The 21,453-nt window shown below is 45.6% G+C and overlaps 1 protein-coding gene across 1 annotated transcript in view; it reads left to right on the forward strand.

Annotated features, from left to right (window-relative positions):
• wdfy4 (WDFY family member 4) overlaps positions 1-21,453 on the forward strand; it is a 157,554-nt gene that overhangs the window by 118,256 nt on the left and 17,845 nt on the right. Inside the window, exons 51-55 of the mRNA XM_084157490.1 lie at positions 3,051-3,160; positions 7,926-8,076; positions 8,152-8,243; positions 9,737-9,961; positions 11,672-11,792. Coding sequence (XP_084013616.1) covers positions 3,051-3,160; positions 7,926-8,076; positions 8,152-8,243; positions 9,737-9,961; positions 11,672-11,792 — 699 coding nt within the window. The remainder of the gene's footprint in view (positions 1-3,050; positions 3,161-7,925; positions 8,077-8,151; positions 8,244-9,736; positions 9,962-11,671; positions 11,793-21,453) is intronic.

Here is a 21,453-nt window from a genome sequence, read left to right on the forward strand (position 1 = left end):
TACGAACGGTAGTGATGGATCGGGGTGGGCCAGTACCAGGGCTGAGGTGAACAGACCCCTCAGGTTACTGAAGGCCCTGTCAGCCTCAGCAGACCAGCGGAGCCGGGACGGCCCACCCTTCAACAGAGATGTGATGCGAGTGTTCCCTGCCTGCCGCCTCCAGACCCAAAAGAACGCTGACGACATCGTGCGGTGTAATGTCCCTTCGTGCCACCAGAGTGACACTGGTGCTAAGGTCCTCCGCTGTCTCGGATCGCGACTCCACCCAGCTCCATCAGCTCGTGATCCGAGTCGGCCAGGGTTGGAACTGGCAGACCCCCTCCAGGACGTCCTCGGGCCACCATCAGGTAGTCCAAACGGATGGCCATGTCCACCAGTTGCGTGAAGGACAACATGGTGTCCCGACGGGCTAGTTCACTTCGGACGTCCTCCTGCAGATGGCACCGGAAGTGGTCGATAAGGGCCCGCTCATTCCGCCCGGACCCAGCTGCTAGAGTCCAAAACTCCAAGGCGAAGTCCTGTGCAGTCCTCGTCCCCTGCCTCAGGTGGACCAGCCACTCGCCTGCCTCTCGACATTCGGGCGGATGATCGAAGACAGCCCGAAAGAGGCGATCAAACTCCCCGTAGTTGTCCAACACGGCTCCTCCTTTGTTCCAGACCGGGTTGGCCCACTCGAGGGCTTTCCCAGAGAGGCAAGAGACGAGGGCGGACACCTTCTCCCACTCCGATGGGGCCGGTCTGATGCTGGAGAAGTAGAGCTCCAGTTGGAGGAGGAATCCCTGGCAGAGAGCAGCTGTCCCGTCGAACTCCCGTGGTCGGGATATATGGATCCCTCTGGGTGCTGTGGTGTGGGTGACTGGTTCCGGTTGCCCAGCTGGTCTCGACACATCGGGTCCTCTCCTCTCCAGGCGTTGGACGACCTGGAGAACCCGATCCATCACTTCTCCCAAGCTGGCTAGCATTGTTGAATGCTCCCGGACCCATGCCAGTACTCCAGGCATGTGCTCCTCTACTGCTGACTCCATAGCAGGTGGGTGATTCTGTGATGCGTGATTTGAAGGAGTCAGGCGCAGAAGGGTAAATCACAGTATGCAGAGTTTATTCCATAATCCAACGTAACCAGTCCAGTGCGCAAAACAGGCGCACTGGAACAAACATGCACACGGGGAAAATACCCCGGCAATACAAAATACTAAGCTCAACCGAGCTGCTAATCCTCACAATGAACAATCACCCACAAGGACAAGATGGCAGAGGGAACACTTAAACATGTACTAATGAGGGGATTATGAAACAGGTGTGTGTAATTGACAAGACAAGACAAATGGAATGATGAGATATGGAGCAACAGTGGCTAGAAGGCCGGTGACGTCGAACACCGAAGCCTGCCCGAACAAGGAGGGGAGGCAGATTCGGAGGAAATCGTGACAAAACAAATCAAAATATATTTGAGATTTGAGATTCTTCAAATAGCAATAAATTGCCTTGATGTCAGCTTTGCACACTCTTGGCATTCTCTCAACCAGCTTCATGGGGTAGTCACCTGGAATGCATTTCAATTAACAGTTGTGCCTTCTTAAAAGTTAATTTGTGGAATTTGTTTCCTTCTTAATGCGTTTGAGCCAATCGGTTGTGTTAGGTAAGGTAGGGGGGGTATACAGAAGATAGCCCTATTTGGTAAAAGACCAAGTCCATGGCAAGAACAGCTAAAATAAGGAAAGAGAAATGACAGTCCATCATTACTTTAAGACATGAAGGTCAGTCAATACGGAACATTTCAAGAACTTTGAACGTTTCTTCAAGTACAGTCGCAAAAACCATCAAGCGCTATGATGAAACTGGCTCTCATGAGGACCACCACAGGAATGGAAGACCCAGAGGTATCTCTGCTGCAGAGGATAAGTTCATTAGAGTTATCAGCCTCAGAAATTGCATCCAAAATAAATGCTTCACAGAGTTCAAGTAACAGACACATCTCAACATCAACTGTTCAGATGGGACTGTGTGAATCAGGCCTTCATGGTCGAATTGCTGCAAAGAAACTACTACTAAAGGACACCAATAAGAAGAAGAGACCTGCTTGGGCCAAGAAACACGAGCAATGGACTTAGACCGGTGGAAATTTGTCCTTTGGTCTATAGTCCAAATTGGAGATTTTTGGTTCCAACCGCCGTGTCTTTGTGAGACGCGGTGTGGGTGAACGGATGATCTCCGCATGTGTAGTTCCCACCGTAAAGTACGGAGGAGGAGGTGTTATGGTGTGGGGGTGCTTTGCTGGTGACACTGTCTGTGATTTATTTAGAATTCAAGGCACACTTAACCAGCATGGCTACCGCAGCATTCTGCAGCGATACGCCATCCCATCTGGTTTGCGCTTAGTGGGACTATCATTTGTTTTTCAACAGGACAATGACCCAACACACCTCCAGGCTGTGTAAGTGCTATTTTACCAAGAAGGAGAGTGATGGAGTGCTGCATCAGATGACCTGGCCTCCACAACCCCCCGACCTCATCCCAAGTGAGATGGTTTGGGATGAGTCGGACCGCAGAATGAAGGAAAAGCAGCCAACAAGCGCTAAGCATATGTGGGAACTCCTTCAAGACTGTTGGAAAAGCATTCCAAGTGAAGCTGGTTGAGAGAATGCCAAGAGTGTGCAAAGCTGTCATCAAGGCAAAGGGTGGTTATTTGAAGAATCTCAAATATAAAATATATTTTGATTTGTTTAACACTTTTTTGGTTACTACATGATATTTCATAGTTTTGATGTCTTCATTATTATTCTACAATGTAGAAAATAGTAAAAATAAAGAAAAACCCTTGAATGAGTAGGTGTGTCCAAACCTTTGACTGGCACAGTACCTCTACTGCAACAGCTCAACACTCTAATTTCACATTACACTGCCCACAGTTCTAACATCACTGATATTTAACGTGAGGCCTAAAATCTGAAGCAATACAGTGTCAAATCACGTGATTTTCTCATAGTTCATTACAGGATGCATTGTGTGTTGTATTGGTGGTTCATGGCTGTGTATTTTGGCTATTCTAGGTGACCTGGCAGTGAGGTGTCACTACTGTACCCACTATTCTTCGGCCATCATCGTGTCGTCCTTCCTCGTTCGGATGGAACCCTTCTCACACACCTTTCTGACCCTACAGGTGAGAGGTCAAGGGTCAGCTGCTCTGATTGGCTCATTAGTTCTGTGCTTGTGTCCCCATTGGCCAGTGTTTTTCAACCCTGGTCCAGGAGAGCTACAGGGTGTGCAGGCTTTTGTTCCAGACCAACACATCTGATTCAGCCAATTGGTCAGTTGAAGGTGTATTCATGCTAGACTGGAACAGAGGCCTGTGCATACTGTAGCTCTTTTTTACCATAGTGCTGTTTTACTGGTGTTTGCTGAGCTAAATAGCAAAACACTGTACATTAAATACAACAAATATTTTACCAGAAAATGTCAAAATAGTATTTCTGGCTTTCCTGTAGAAGATGTCATAAAACTAATAATCCTTCTTAAAAATATTCTCTAGTACTTTTGTATTCTTTTTAGCCAGTAGTTGTGAAAGTAGCGCTCACAAGCAAAAAGTGGTCCCTGAAAATTGCGTACTACGTCACATATGTAGCTCAGCTGATAGAGCACGGCGCTTGTAACGCCAAGGTAGTGGGTTCGATCCCCGGGACAACCCATACACAAAAAAAAATGTATGCACGCATGACTGTAAGTCGCTTTGGATAAAAGCGTCTGCTAAATGGCATATTATTATTATTATTATTATTATTATTATTATTATTACATATGTGTAGATATGTGCACCACGCCATTGCTCTCTCTCTCGCTCTGCTGTGTGTACATCTTTCTAGCTGTCACTCAAATGGCGAGGGGCTGAAGCTCATTGGCTAGAACTCTAATTGCTAGGGGGCTGGTCCACGTGGGGGAAAATGTAGGGAAAATGGCGCAGCACAGCTTGCAGAAAAACAGCCGCTTTCAAACTAGAGTAGTATACAGAATGCAGCCCTATTTGGTAAAAGACCAAGTCCATATTATGGCAAGAACAGCTCAAATAAGCAAAGAGAAATGACAGTCCATCATTACTTTAAGACATGAAGGTCAGTCAACGCAGAATATTTGAAGAACTTTGAAAGTTTCTTAAAGTGCAGTCGCAAAAACCATCAAGCGCTATGATGAAACTGGCTCTCATGAGGACCGCCACAGGAATGGAAGACTCAGTGTTACCTCAGCTGCAGAGGATAAGTTCATTAGAGTTACCAGCCTCAGAAATTGCATCCCAAATAAATGCTTCACAGAGTTCAAGTCACAGACACATCTCAACATCAACTGTTCAGAGGGGACTGTGTGAATCAGGCCTTCATGGTCGAATTGCTGCAAAGAAACCACTACAAAAGGACACCAATAATAAGAAGAGACCTTCTTGGGCCAAGAAACATGATCAATGGACATTAGACCGGTGGAAATGTGTCCTTTGGTCTGGAGTCTTTGTGAGACGTGGTGTGGGTGAACGGATGATCTCTGCATGTGTATTTCCCACCTTAAGCATGGAGGAGGAGGTGTTATGTGGTGGGGGTGCTTTGCTGGTGCAGCGATACGCTATCCAATCTGGTTTGGGCTTAGTGGGACTATCATTTGTTTTTCAAAAGGACAATGACCCAACACACCTCCAGGCTGTTTAAGGGCTATTTTACCAAGAAGGAGAGTAATGGAGTGCTGCATCAGATGACCTGGCCTCCACAACCCCCCGACCTCAACCCAATTGAGATGGTTTGGGATGAGTTGGACATCAGAGTGAAGGAAAAGCAGCCAACAAGTGCTCAGCATATGTGGGAAGTCCTTCAAGACTGTTGGAAAAGCATTCCAGGTGAAGCTGGTTGAGAGGATGCCAAGAGTGTGCAAAGCTGTCATCAAGATCATCCATTCACCCACTCCGCGTCTCACAAAGACACGACGGTTGAAACCAAAAATCTAAAATTTGGACTCCAGACCAAAGGACACATTTCCACCAATCTAATGTCCATTGCTTGTGTTACTGGGCCCAAGCAGGTCTCTTGTTCTCATTGGTGTTCATTAGTAGTGGTTTCTTTGCAGCAATTTGACCATTAAGGCCTGATTCACACAGTACCTCCCCTCTGAATAGTTGATTTTGAGATGTGTACTTGAACTCTATGAAGTATTTATTTGGGCTGCAATTTCTAAGGCTGGTAACTCTAAAGAACTTATCCTCTGCAGCAGAGATAACTCTGGGTCTTCCATTCCTGTGGCGGTCCTCATGAGAGCCAGTTTCATCATAGAGCTTGATGGTTTTTGCGACTGCACTTACAGAAACGTTCAAAGTTCTTGACATTTTTGACTGTCCTTCATGTCTTAAAGTAATGATGGACTGTAGTTTCTCTTTGCTTATTTGAGCTGTTCTTGCCATAATATGGACTTGGTCTTTTACCAAATAGGGCTATCTTCTGTATATCTACCTTGTCACAACACAACTGATTGGCTCAAACGCATTAAGAAGGAAAGAAATTCCAGAAATTAACTTTTAAGAAAGCACACCTGTTAATTGAAATGTATTCCAGGTGACTACCTCATGAAGCTGGTTGAGAGAATACCAAGAGTGTGCAAAGGGTGGATATTTGAAGAATCTCAAATATAAAATATATTTTGATTTGTTTAACACTTTTTAGTTTACTACATGATTCCATATGTGTTATTTCTTAGTTTTGATGTCTTCACTATTATTCTACAATGTAAAAAATAGCAAAAATAAAGAAAAACCCTTGAATGAGTAGGTGTGTCCAAACCTTTCACTTGTAGTGTATGAACTACCAAAGTTGCAGAGCATGTCTTTAATGAAGTGACTGTCTGCTCATTTTGGACTCGCTGGATTCCTTATCAACTTTTTTAAATTGAGAAACAAATTAATTAAAATGAAATGTCAATATATACTGAACAAAAGTATAAATGCAACATGCAACAATTTCAACGATTTCAATGATTTTACTGAGTTACAGTTCATATAAGGAAATCAATCAATTGAAATAAATTCATTAGGCCCTAATCTATGGATTTTACATGACTGGGAATACACATATGCAGCTGTTGGTCACAGATACCTTAAGAAAAAGGTAGGGGCGTGGATCAGAAAACCAGTCAGTATCTGGTGTGACCACCATTTGCCTCATGCAGTGTGACACTTTGCATAGAGTTGATCAGGCTGTTGATTGTGGCCTGTGGAATGTTGTCCCACTCCTTTTCAATGACTGTGCGAAGTTGCTGGATATTGGGGCGAAATGGAACATGCTGTCGTACACGTAGATCCAGAGCATCCCAAACATGCTCAATGGGTGACATGTATGGTGAGTATGGAGGCCACGGAAGAACTGGGACATTTTCAGCTTTCAGGATTTGTCTACAGATCCTTGCGACTTGGGGCCGTGCATTATTATGCTTAAACATGGCAGCAGATGAATTGCACAACAATGGGCCACAGGATCTTGTCACTGTATCTCTGGGCATTCATATTGCCATCGCTAAAATGCAATTGTGTTCATTGTCCGTAGCTTATCCTTGCCCACACCATAACCCCACCGCCACCATGGGGCACTCTATTCACAACGTTGACATCAACAAACCGCTCGCCCACACATTACGCCTTACAGGTGGACTGCGGTTGTGAGGCCGGTTGGACGCACTGCCAAATTCTCTAAAACGACCTTGGAGGCAGCTTATGGTAGAGAAATTAACATTCAATTCTCTGGCAACAGCTCTGGTGGACATTCCTGCAGTCAGCATGCCAATTGCACGCTCCCTCAAAACTTGAGACATCTATGGCATTCTGTGGTGTGACAAAACAGCACATTTCAGAGTGGCCTTTTATTGACCCCAGCACAGGGTGCACCTGTGTAATGATCATGCTGTGTAATCAGCTTCTTGATATGCCACACCTGTCAGGTGGATGGATTAATTTGGCAAAGGAGAAATGCTCACTAACAGGGATGTAAAAAAATGTGTGCACAAAATGTGAGAGAAATAATATTTTTGTGCGTATGGAACATTTCTGGGATCTTTTATTTCAGCTCATGAGACATAGGACCAACACTTTACATGTTGTGTTTATATTTTTGTTCAGTGTATATGCAAATAAATGTGGTAACATTAAAAAACAAACAAAAGAAAAATCCCATTTGGTTGTAAAAGCTGCTGATTTCCAGTCTAGGAATCCAATTGAAGCTAATGAAAAGGTCTGCATATTTTATAGTCAGCATCAAACAATAAAACAATGAAGATATTAGCCTGTTGAGAACACAGTGCTCACTGTTTCCTTCCAACCCCAGACTAGTGTATGCAGTTGCAGTAATATCTATAACTTGATTTATGTCCCTAACAGAGTTTAGACTGTATGGGTGTTATTCTCATTGAATGAAGGTAATTGTTTTACAGTAAATTACATTCCTCATCATGGCATCTCTATCAGGGGGTTAGAGGATTTTATGGAAAAATTAAAAGCTTCAGTCAACGTCTGGCAGATATTTCCTCTCTCCAACGAAATAGAATGAAACGTGTTTAATATGCTTTAGGTTACTTTATGAATGCTTCCATTCCAAAGTTTGGTTTGCAATGAAAAACGCGGCATCTTCTGCCACTACGCACACAGGTGCACGCACGTGCACGCAGACATACACTCTTACTCACTTCTAATGTCAGTCCAGCCACACAAAGGTACAGGGAGGATAAGTGACAGAGCCATGCCTGTGTGAATGACTGAGTGGACAGCCTGAGTTGATGTTGATCTCTCTCTCTCTCTGTCTGTCTCTCTCTCTCTCTCTCTCTCTGTATGTCTCTGTATCTCTGTCTCTCTGTCTCTCTCTGTCTCTCTGTCTCTCTCTGTCTGTCTCTCTCTGTCTCTCTCTCTCTCTTAGGGAGGGTATGACATAGCAGAGAGGATGTTCCACAGCGTGAAGAAGGAGTGGGACTCCGCCTCCAGAGACAACATGAGTGATGTCAGAGAGCTGATCCCAGAGTTCTACTACCTACCTGACTTCCTGGTTAACACAAACCACTTCAAACTAGGTGTGTATAGTGTGTGTGTATGTGTATTTTGACAGTGAATATGTATTCTGAATGTGGTTGTGTGTGTGTCTCCAGGCTGTATGCAGGACGGTACCACTCTAGGGGACGTTGTCCTCCCTCCCTGGGCAAAGGGAGACCCCCAGGAGTTCATCAGAGTTCACCGAGAGGTCAGTTGCCTTTCACGCACGCTGTTAGTTTTACACCAAACATAGCTGCTAGTCTGCCGACCATGTAAAGTTGCATTGAATACAAGAAGTACAATAAGATGAAACATTTACTGTTAAATGTATATTTTTTGCCTTTAACCCAATCACCTGAGAAACATTCCCACAAACACCCACAGTGCAGCGCCCCTGGAGCAGTTTAGGGGTTAAGTGCCTTGCTCGAGAGCACAATAGCTGGAGATAGCACAGGGATTGGGGATGTCGGTTCTTGTCATTCTAATTCTATATTTTCAGGATTGGCTGCTCCCAGTGTGCTAGTGTTTGAGCTGTTATCCATCTTATTGGAGACATCCCTTATTCTTTAGGCCCAGTCACTTTTTAAAGCTGTTAAAGAAAGGGCTAAACATTCATGCTGTCCCATTGAGTTGGGCTCTGGGTTGAACCAGAAAGAGTGAAATTATTTTCTGCACTTTAATAGATAATCAGCTCTTGTTGTGCTCATCAAGAAATGCCTATTATAAATGGGTTAAAGGCTTGTTTTACTGTGTTTAGCTGTGTTTAAAACCACTGGCATTACAGGATAACAGGCTTTTCAGAGCCATTAAGAACACACACAATACACTCTCTCATAACTCTGTTAATACTGCCTGACACTCTCATTCTCTCTCTCTTTCTCTCTCTCTTTTTCTCTCTCTCTTTCTCTCCTTTCACTCTCTCTATATTTCTTCCCCCTCCCATCCGCTCCAGGCCTGTATGGTCTTTATCAATCTGTAATCTCATATAATCTCATATCACCAAATTAGCTGTTTTAGCTGCATGTTTTTTCTTCCTGATATGCAAATGTGCTCCATATGGAACAATATGAACAATATGAAGCAGTTATGAGACTGAGATCTGTTGTTGTTATTAAGGTCTCCTTAACGGAGACTTCTGGTCATAATGTCCACTATTTCTAATGTTCAAAACATGTCTCTAATTCAAGCTAATTCAAGCCAAATTATTCTGTAATTCTGTGATTCGGTCGTGATGAGAGTATTAGCTCACAACATTTTCCTTCTCCTCACTTTTAAATGGATTTATGTAGGAAATCACACCTGTATAATATGATAGGTACTGGGCTTTCTAACGAGTTTCTGCTGCTTATTTCACACTTTCAGTTATAATTCGGAGGTTGTAAAAGGCTTAGATTTGTTTGTATCTCATACTGTTGCAGATGAGTGATGATTTTAGGGTGACTCTCCTATCCGAGTTTCTCCTGGTTTGTATGTGGCTAGAAGGTCCTCCTCGCACATTTTCATTTATTCAAATATACTGTAAATGCCAGTCAACAAAGAATTGGATGTTTCTTGAGTGCATTTATATTGCGGTGTATGTGTGTGTGTGTGTGTGTGTGTGTGTGCTTGTGTGCGTGTGTCTGTCTGTCCGTCCATCCGTATGTGTATACTTGGGTGCATGTGCGTTTGTGTTGTATCTTACTCTCCTGCTCTGTCCCCCAGGCTCTGGAGAGTGAGTACGTTAGCTCCCACCTCCACCTGTGGATTGACCTGATCTTTGGGCACTGCCAGCGGGGACCAGCTGCTGTAGAGTCCCTCAACACCTTCCACCCGTACTTCTACGCCCGGAGAGGGAAAGGGACAGGGGGGCAGGATGCACTCACAGACCCCCTTATCAAGAGCACCATCCAGGGATACGTCAATAACTTTGGACAGGTTCCCAAACAGGTAGGAAGGAGAGAAGCCTAGACAATCTACCATTACACCTACACTACCAGTCAAAAGTTTGGACACACCTACTCATTCAAGGTTTTTTCTTTATTTTTACTATTTTTTACATTGTATAATAATAGTGAAGACATCAAAACTATGAAATAACACATATGGAATCATGTAGTAACCAAAAAAGGGTTAAACAAATCAAAATATATTTTATATTTCAGATTCTTCAAATAGCCACCCTTTGCCTTGATGACAGTCACACTCTTGGCACACTCTTGGCATTCTCTCAACCAGCTTCATGAGGTAGTCACTTGGAATGCATTTCAGTTAACAGGTGTGCCTTTGTGGAATTTATTTCCTTCTTAATGCATTTGAGCCAATCAGTTGTCTCGTGTCAAGGTAGGGGTAAATGACCAAGTCCATATTATGGCAAGAACAGATCAAATAAGCAAAGAGAAATGACAGTCCATCATTACTTTAAGATATGAAGGTCAGTCAATCAGGAACATTTCAAGAACTTTGAAAGTTCCTTCAAGTGCAGTCACAAAAACCATGAAACGCTATGATGAAACTGGCTCTCATGAGGACCGCCACAGGAATGGAAGACCCAGAGTTACCTCTGCTGCAGAGGATAAGTTCATTAGAGTTACCAGCCTCAGAAATTGCAGCCCAAATAAATGCTTCACAGAGTTCAAGTAACAGACACATCTCAACATCAACTGTTCAGAGTGGACTGTGTGAATCAGGCCTTCATGGTCGAATTGCTGCAAAGAAACCACTACTAAAGGACACCAATAATAAGAAGAAACCTGCTTGGACCAAGAAACACAAGCAATGGACATTAGACCGGTGGACATTTGTACTTTGGTCTGGAGTCCAAATTGGAGATTTTTGGTTCCAACTGCTGTGTCTTTGTAAGACGCGGTGTGGGTGAACGGATGATCTCTGCATGTATGGTTACCACCGTAAAGCATGGAGGAGGAGGTGTTATGGTGTGGGGGTGTTTTGCTGGTGACACTGTCTGTGATTTATTTAGAATTCAAGGCACACTTAACCAGCATGGCTACCACAGCATTCTGCAGTGATACGCCATCCCATCTGGTTTGGGCTTAGTGGGACTATCATTTGTTTTTCAACAGGACAATGACCCAACACACCTCCAGGCTGTGTAAGGGCTATTTTACCAAGAAGGAGAGTGATGGAATGTTGAATCAGATGACCTGGCCTCCACAATCACCCGACCTCAACCATTTGAGATGGTTTGGGATGAGTTGGACCGCAGAGTGAAGGAAAAGCAACCAACAAGTGCTCAGCATATGCGGGAATTCCTTCAAGACTGTTGGAAAAGCATTCTAGGTGAAGCTGGTTGAGAGAATGCCAAGAGCGTGCAAAGCTGTCATCAAGGCAAAGGGTGGCTACTTTGAAGAATCTCAAATATTAAATATATTTAGATTTGTTTAACACTTTTTTGGTTTCTACATGATTCCATATGTGTTATTTCATAGTTTCGATGTCTTCACTATTATTCTACAATGTAAAAGATAGTAAAAATAAAGAAAACCCTTGAATGAGGAGGTGTGTCCACATTTTTGACTGGAGTTACTGGTGGTAGAAATTGGGTATGCTTCAGTTGGCTCTTGATTTGTGCCAGATTTAGCCAGTGATGGCCAGAGTGAGGGTTGTCTCTATGAACGACCTCTACCCTTTGACCCTCAGCTGTTCACCAAGCCCCACCCCCCTCGTTCCGGCTCCAAAAAGGAGGGGTCAGCACCCGCCCAGCCAACCCCCTTTTTCTTCAGACTGGACAAGCTCAAACCCTCCGTTCAACCATTCAAAGGTAAAGTTCCAACCATAATGCTATCATAACATTACTCAAACCCTCTGTTCCACCCTCAACACTGTGTAGCACTATTCAATCCCACACAAAACCTTATCCAAGCACTTCCCTAACCCTATGAAGATGTTACACAAACCATACCCAAAAACAGCAGAATCAGGAGTGCTGTGCTTTATTGTCCCTGTGGGGAAAATTTGTTTGCAGTACATGTGGAATTCACAGGAGGCTGCTGAAGAGAGGACGGCTCATAATAATGTCTGGAATAGAGGGAATGGAATGGTATCATGGGTTTGATGAGTTCGATTACCATTCCATAAATTCTGTTCCAGCCATTACTAATAGCCCGTCCTCCCCAATTAAGGTGCCACCAACCTCCTGTTATGAACATTTAAAAGGCGTTACAAAGAGCAAGACTTGTATACAGAAGTGCAAGTGTATGCAGTGTGTGTACACGAGAAAGACTCCTGTATTTAATCATTCTCATTCACCTTATTGTTTCAAAATAACCTTTTCATACCTCAATTATTTTATCTAACAGCGTTCCTCAATTATTGTATATACTAGATGGGCCAGGTCCATAGGGAGCAATAAGAACAGGCTGGCTAGACACTCTTCATAGGGTAATTTACCCAGACAGACTTAGAAACAGCACACACACACAGATCTGCTACTACAGACCTACAGTATGGAGATGGACCAACCAGCGAAGCCTTGCATAATAATCGGAATAGCCCTGAAGAGCCATTCTGAAGGAGATGAACTGAATGTGTGTGTATGTTGAGGAGATGCATTCCTTCCTTCATATTACATCTCAGAGTGTTGTCTGTTCAAGAAGCAAGTAGAGATGGATAGAGAGAAGGATATTAAGGTGATATTAAGCCAATATTATTAAGGGTAATGCTGAAACATACTCCAGGCTCTTTCTGCTTCCAGGGGATTTGGAAGGTAAAGGTGGCGATAGGAAAATAAATATTTATTCCCGTCCGGGTTGGAGCAGATCAATTAAAGGCACAATTACAGGAAGCCAGATACACCTTTATAAGGATCAGAATGTTTGTGTATGTGTATCCTCTAGGGCAGGGTGGCAGTGTATGGTCTGCAATGCAATATGGGATATTAATTTAATTTAATGAAATTCAGCAGAAATTTGGAAACTCTTTAATGTGATGGTTTTGAAGTAGGACTATTATTATTCTTTTCCCAGGTAATTTGATCCATGTACTTGTTAGGTGGTAGAGAATAAGTGTAGCCGATACTACGCCACCTACAGTAAGTTTACTAAGGAACTCTTTCCATTAAAATATAGCACACAGATACAAAAAATCTGGTGGGAGCTTGCAACTTGGTTCACACAGACAGCAGACTGAGACTGAAATAACGTTATGAGATTTATTATGGACAGTCTATTTTAAAAAGGTATCAAATATTAAAATGTACTTGGCAAAAGGAAAATACACAATACTGGCAAGTCCTTCTTGACACTCCCTAGTGCAGATGATCAGTTATAGTGCACTTGAGAAATGGCCCGTGTTCTAGGGGAGTCGCAACAAGCCCACCCGTAACATCCACATAAGAACTGCAAGACAGAGAAAACTGGTGACAGTATGATGTCTGAATCACTGAATAACTCTGTCTATCAGTCTATATTATATCATCAGGAATAACAGCAATTCAACCGGCTCAAGGATTAAACCAACTCAAATCAAAAGGGTGCAGAAAGGAAGAAAGAAACAATTAAAATCAATAACTAAATCTAAACTGTAATGTTACTTGCGTAACCCCGGTTCTGATAATATGAGTGAGATATCTCACTATTGGGATTTGCTCTAGCGGATTCTCTAACTGAAGTACCAATCACAGTCTTTTGGAGACAGACAGACTGTTCATTCTGAAGCATGCACTGTTCTTCCTTGCGCTCTTTCGAGCAAGGAAACACGGTGAGATATCTCACTCATATTATCATAGAACCATGGTTACAAAAAGTAAACCTAAGTTCTATTTCAAATATATTGTTTCGATATCTCACTATGGGGATATAGACTACCCCGTAGCGCAGACATGCTCTCCGACTATTCCCAACACGATCACCCTTCAGAAGCTCCGACACTAAGGAAGTATGCACCTATGAAGGTGCAGTGAAATCCAGCAGGTAAAAACCTCATAAATGTAAGAGGGGTGGTCCAAATAGCCATAGCCAAAATCTCTTGTTGAAGGAAATGCTTTTGAACCAGTGGACGCTGCTGAGGGGAGGACGGCTCATAATAATGGCTGGAACGGAATCAATGCAATGGCATCAACACATGGAAACCATGTGTTTGTTGTATTTGATACCATTCCACTAATTCCGCTCCAGGCATTACCACGAGCCCGTCCTCCCCAATTAAGGTGCCACCAACCTCCTGTGTTTTGAACAGTGCCCAAGAGGTGGTCATATATCTGATGGAATGAGCCCTTCTGGGCCGCAACCCTCGCTATCATTCTTTCCAACATAACAGCCTCCTCTACCCAAAAGGACAGTGATTGATGAGAGAGGGACCTCCCCTTACAGGGAGGAACCCAAGAAGTGAAGAGGTAGTTCTAGCTCTTCTGCAATACTCTCGCTCCATCCAAGTAAAAGCACATACTAGACACAAACAGAGGAGACGCTCCTGTCCCGTTTAAACAGGAAAAGTGAAGACAGGGAAACCACACGCTCTTAAGACGAAACAAGCATAGTTGTCGCTAACCTTAGGCATAAAAGTTGGGGTCGGGTAACAAGGTTACCTAGGAGAACCCTGGGGCAACTGTAGGCACGAATGGTGGACTGACATGTCATGCAGCTCACTCGCTTGCAGGCGGGCAGACGGTAAAGAGGCACAGAAGGAGAGGTGTTACCTCTCCAGCGGCCGTCAGGAAGCCTCAAACGCAAAAGAAAAGTCCCAAGACGGGGCTAAAGGCCTGGAGACTGGGCGCAAGCGATGCACACCCTTTATCAATGACATAACAGAAGGCATAACCCTACTGTGTATCTGTCGGAGCCTGTATGACAGGCCAAGATAGTGGTTTAAACAGACTATGGCAGAAATTATCTGTTCAGCTCATATCACTTCTCAAAAGAGCATTAGTTTCCACAGTGAGCGTAAAGAGGGGCACTGGCACTGTGGATTCTGATGATCTCGAGTGGCAGGTCTGTCACATTCAGTCTTTACCTCTCATGGGCTACACCCAGAGGGCCATAGCGCTAGGTGAGGGTGGTCAATTTTTCTGTGCGCATGGGTCCGAGGATCCTAGAGAGAAGCCTAGACAATCTACCGTTACACCTACACTACCAGTCAAAAGTTTGGACACACCTACTCATTCAAGGTTTTTTCTTTATTTTTACTATTTTTTACATTGTAGAATAATAGGGAAGACATCAAAACTATGAAATAACACATATGGAATCAAGTAATAACCAAAAAAGTGTTTTATATTTTATATTTGAGATTCTTCAAAGTAGCCTCTTTGCCTTGATGACAGCTTTGCACACTCTTGGCATTCTCTCAACCAGCTTCACCTGGAATGCTTTTCCAACAGTCTTGAAGGACTTCCCACATATGCTGAGCACTTGTTGGCTGCTTTTCCTTCACTCTGCGGTCCAACTCATCCCCAACCATCTCAATTGGGTTGAGATCGGGGGATTGTGGAGGCCAGGTCATCTGATGCAGCACTCCATCACTCTCCTTCTTGGTAAAATACCCTTACACAGCCTGGAGGTGCATTGGGTCATTGTCCTGTTGAAAAACAATTGATAGTCCCACTAAGCGCAAACCAGATGGGATGGCGTATCGCTGCAGAATGCTGTGGTTAAGTGTGCCTTGAATTCTAAATATATCACAGAGTGTCAACAGCAAAGCACCATCACACCTCCTCCTCCATGCTTCACGGTGGGAACCACACATGCGTAGATAATCCGTTCACCTACTATGCGTCTCACAAAGACACGGCGGTTGGAACCAAAAATCTCAAATTTGGACTCATCAGACCAAAGGACAGATTTCCACCGGTCTAATGTCCATTGCTCGTGTTTCTTGGCCCAAGCAAGTCTCTTCTTCTTATTGGTGTCCTTAAGTAGTGGTTTCTTTGCAGCAATTCGACCATGAAGGCCTGATTCCTGCAGTCTCCTCTGAACAGTTGATGTTGAATTGTGTCTGTTACTTGAACTCTGTGAAGCATTTATTTGGGCTGCAATTTCTGAGGCTGGTAACTCTAATGAACTTATCCTCTGCAGCAGAGGTAACTCTGGGTCTTCCTTTCCTGTGGCGGTCCTCATGAGAGCCAGTTTCATCATAGCGCTTGATCATATTTGCGACTACACTTGAAGAAACGTTCAAAGTTCTTGAAATGTTCCTGATTGACTGACCTTCATGTCTTAAAGTAATGATGGACTGTCATTTCTCTTTCCTTATTTGAGCTGTTGTTGCCTTAATATGGACTTGGTCTTTTACCAAATAGGGCTATCTTCTGTATACCACCTCTACCTTGTCACAACACAACTGATTGGCTCAAACGCATTAAGAAGGAATGAAATTCCACAAATTAACTTTTAACAAGGCACACCTGTTAATTGAAATGCATTCCAGGTGATTACTTCATGAAGCTGGTTGAGAGAATGCCAAGAGTGTGCAAAGCAGTCATCAAGGCAAAGAGTGGCTACCTTGAAGAATCTCAAATATAAAATATATTTGGATTTGTTTAACACTTTTTTGGTTACTACATGATTCCATATGTGTTACTTCATAGTTTTGATATCTTCACTATTATTCAATGTAGAAAATAGTAAAAATAAAGAAAAACCCTGGAATGAGTAGGTGTTTCCAAACTTTTGACTGGTACTGTATACAGTGGCTTGCAAAAGTATTCACCCCCCTTGGCATTTTTCCTATTTTGTTGCCTTACAACCTGGAATTAAAATTGATTTTGGGGGGGTTTGTATCATTTGATTTACACAACATGCCTACCACTTTGAAGATGCAAAATATTTTTTCTTGTGAAACTGTCACATTTCCTCCCGTTGCTCCCCTCCGGCGCTCTGATTCGCCAGTTTACTGAGCCACCGGTCTGAGCGCACGACCTCTGCAAACACAGGAATGGAAACCCAACGCACCCTAATTACCTCCAGCGCACCTGCACCTCATCATCTCATCACCTCCACTATTTAGCCCTGGACTGTTAGTTCATTGTTGTGTGTAATTTTTAGCGTTGTGTCGTTTACGCTCTCTTTGTTATTCTCGTTCTCATTATTAAGTAAACCATTACCTTGTTAATTCCTGCGTCTGCCTATTCGTATACTCAGTACTCGTCACAGAATTACACACCACTCACAAAAATGGATGCAGCAGGAGTTTCCCAGTGCCTCGACCAGCATCAGCAGCAGCTTGCCCAGTTGAATACCACCATGCAGGAAGTGCTCCAAACTCAGCATAATCTGCCCAGCGCTCCGGTTCCACCTCAGGGAGTGGCGAGTGCACCCAATCCACCTGTTCCCATGCTATCACACACTTCTGAGGGAACCTCGCCCTACCGGAGCGCTATGACAGTAAAACTACTAAATGTAGCGGCTTCTTGCTACAGGTTTCACTTTATCTGGCGCGTCAGCCTGGGGCATATCCATCTGACCACGCCAGGATAGCGCTGGTGATTTCGCTACTTAAAGGAAAGGCGCTGGGTTGGTCCACGGCAGTCTGGGAAGAAGGGGAGGCAGTGGCGCTTCCTTACTCCACCTTCCTCGCTCGGTTCAGGGCGGTGTTTGATCATCCCACGGAGGGAAAGGACGGGGGTGAGCGTCTCCTCCAGCTACAACAGAGAGAGGGGCCCGTGTCCGAGTACGCACTGAGCTTTCACACGGTGGCGGCATCTTCCGGCTGGAATGAGTGTGCTCAGCGCACGGCCTTCAGGAGAGGCTTACGGGAGGACATTAGGACGGAACTCGCATGTTGGGACGATGAGATGGACCTTGATACCCTCATAGCCACGTCCATCCGTCTTGACGACATGTTGAGAGAGAGACAGCGTTCCCAACGCTCACCCCATCTGAGCTATGGAAGCCGTCCTGCCTCCGAGTCCTCACCCATGGAGGTGGGCAGCACCCCCTACACCACCACGGACCACAGATCTCCTGGCAGCTCCCTATCTAGGCGGTATGACTCCCGTAGCCGCTCCGTGAGTGTTACGTCATCTCCTATCACAAAACCATTGTTTTTAGTTCCCATAACGGTGACTGGTTATTCCTTCTCTTCCATTTCTACTGCAATGATAGATTCCGGATCAGCGGGGAACCTTATAGATAGGGAGCTGGTCTCTGAATGGGGGTTGCCCACCGTGCCACTGCCATCTCCGCTACACGTCACCTCGCTGGACAATAAACCCCTTGGATCAGGCACCATTACGCAAGTCACTCTCCCCATCACCATCACCATTCCCACACTACCGGAGCACCACGAGGAGCTGTCATTCCACATCGTCACGTCACCCCTTCACCAGATCGTCTTGGGATTGCTCTGGCTCAGACTACACGATCACCAAGAGGATCACAGCCTGGTCCACCTCATGCCGGAAGACCTGCCTGCCGGTGGTTTGTTGTTCCATGTCAGTGGAGAGTCGGGAGTCCGCCCTCCAGCCCAACATTCCATGTGAGTACGCAGATCTCTACAATGTGTTCTCTTCATCGAAGGATACGTGTCTCCCTCCTCACAGGCCCTGGGACTGCGCCATTGGCCATGCTGGAGGGACAACACCCCCTGAAGAGTCGCATTTACCCCCTTTCCATGGCGGAGACTGAGGCCATGGAGAAGTATGTGGCGGAGACACTGAAACAGGGGTCCATCAGACGCTCTACCTCTCCTGCCTCCACCAGCTTCTTCTTCGTGGCCAAAAAAGACGGAGGACTGAGACCATGCATTGACTACAGGGGGCTGAACGCAGTCACCACCAAATACCGGTACCCCATTCCTCTGGTTCCATCTGCCATCGAGCAGCTACGAGGGGCCCAGTACTTTACCAAGTTGGACCTGAGAAGTGCCTACAACCTGATCCGAATCCGGGAAGGAGACGAGTGGAAGACGGCCTTCAGTACTACCTCAGGCTACTATGAATACTGTGTCATGCCCTACGGCCTCGCCAATGCACCTTCTGTGTTCCAGTCCTTCATCAATGACGTGTTCCGAGACATGCTGAGTAGACAGGTGGTGGTGTACATCGACGATATTCTGATCTACTCGGCTACGTTCGAGGAGCACGTCAGGGACGTCCGAGCTGTCCTACTCCGCCTCCGGGAACACAGCCTGTTGGTGAAGGGGGAGATTCCACCAACAGGGCATCTCCTTCCTGGGATACAGGATCAGTCCTCAGGGAGTGTTCATGGAAAGAGTGAAGATGGACGCCGTCAGGTCATGGCCAGTCCCCACCACCATCAAGGGCCTACAGAGCTTCCTGGGCTTCGCCAATTTCTACCGGCGTTTCATCAGGTCCTTCAGCTCCATAGCTGCCCCGCTCACCTCTCTCCTTAAGGGTGGGCCTCAGAAGCTGGCCTGGAACCCTGAGGCTGATGTTGCTTTCAAGAGGCTGAAGGAGAGGGTCACCACAGCGCCCATCCTAAAACACCCAGATCCATCTCGTCCTTTCATCCTGGAGGTGGACGCATCTGAGGAGGGCATGGGTGCGGTCCTCTCCCAGCGGCATGGTAAGCCAGAGAAAATGTATCCCTGTGACATTTTCTCTAAAAAACGTACCCCCACAGAGAGGTTCTATGGAGTTGGAGACAGGGAGCTGTTGGCGGTGGTCCTCGCTCTGGAGGAATGGAGACACTGGGTAGAGGGCGCAGTCCATCCATTCCGGATTCTTACTGACCACTGGAATTTGGAGCACATACGGGCAACGAAACGGATCAACTCTCGTCAAGCCAGGTGGGCCCAATTTCTTACTCGCTTTCAATTCATTCTGTCCTACCGCCCAGGATCCCAGAATGTGAAAGCCGACGCGTTCTCCAGGATGCACCATACCGGAGAGAGGAAGGATCTGGGGGATTCTATCCTGCCCTCATCTCTCATCATTACACCTGTCGTTTGGGATGTGGACGAAGACATCCGCCTGCGGCTCAGGAGGACCCAGCGCCTGCCAATGCCCCTCGGGGGCGCGTGTATGTACCCACCAGTGTCCGTGACTGCCTGCTGATCTGGGCGCACACCACCCTTACGGCAGGGCTCTCTGGTATTACGCGCACCCTGCATTCTCTAGCACAAAAATACTGGTGGGCCACCTTGGCTTCTGATGTCTCTCGCTATGTCAACTCCTGTTCCGTATGTGCCCAAACGAAGACACATCGAAATGCCCCGGCAGGCAAACTAGTTCCTCTACCAGTGCCTCAGCGACCTTGGTCACATCTGTCCATAGACTTTGTCACCAACCTCCCACGTTCTGATGGCTTCACCACAGTCATGGTGGTCGTAGATCTCAAAATCATGCAGTTTTTTGCCACTAACTGGTCTTCCTTCTGCTCTCTAGGTCGCTGAGTTCTTGTTCCAACAGGTCTTCCGGCACTATGGACTTCTGGAGGACATCGTCTTGGACCGTGGCCCCCAATTCACCTCCTGAGTGTCGAAAGCTTTCCTGGAGAAGATCGGGGCCAAGGCCTGCCTCACTTACGGGTATAGGCCTCAGTCAAATGGGCAGGTGGAGCGCATGAACCAGGAGCTGGAGAGGTTTCTTCGTTGCCACTGTCAGGACCGGCAGGGTGAGTGTCACGTCTCCTCCCGTTGCTCCGCTCCGGCGCTCTGATTCGCCGGTCTACTTATCCACCGGTCTGAGCGCACCACCTCGGCAAACACAGGAATGGAAACCCAACACACCCTAATCACCTTTACCTTGTTAATTCCTGTGTCTGCGTCCAGCCTCTTCGTATATACTCAGTACTCGTCACAGAAACAAAAAAAAACAGAGAACTTGAGCGTGCATAAATATTCCCCCCCCCCCCCCCCCCCCCCCTTCCCCAAAGTCAATACTTTGTAGAGCTACCCTTTGCAGCAATTACAGCTGCAAGTCTCTTTGGGTATGTCTCTATAAGCTTGTCACATCTAGCCACAGGGATTTCTGCCCATTCGTCAAGGAAAAACGGCTCCAGCTCCTTCAAGTTGGATGGGTTCCGCTGGTATACAGCAATCTTTAAGTCATACCACAGATTCTCAATTGGATTGAGGTCTGGGCTTTGACTAGGCCATTCCAAAACATGTAAATGTTTCCCCTTAAACCACTCGAGTGTTGCTTTAGCAGTATGCTTAGGGTCATTGTCCTGCTGGAAGGTGAACCTCCGTCCCAGTCTCAAATCTCTAGAAGACTGAAACAGGTTTCCCTAAATTTCCCTGTATTTTTCGCCATCCATCATTCCTTCAATTCTGACCAGTTTCCCAGTCCCTGCCGATGGAAAAACATCCCCACAGCATGATGCTGCCACCAATATGCTTCACTGTGGGGATGGTGTTCTCGGGGTGATGAGAGGTGTTGGGTTTGCGCCAGACATAGTGTTTTCTTTGATGGCCAAAAAGCTAAATTTTAGTCTCATCTGACCAGAGTACCTTTTTCCGTATGTTTGTGGAGTCTCCCACATGACTTTTTGCGAACATCAAACGTGTTTGCTTATTTTTTTCTT

Source organism: Coregonus lavaretus (assembly GCF_964263955.1).
Source record: "Coregonus lavaretus genome assembly, chromosome: 1".
NCBI lineage: Eukaryota > Metazoa > Chordata > Actinopteri > Salmoniformes > Salmonidae > Coregonus > Coregonus lavaretus.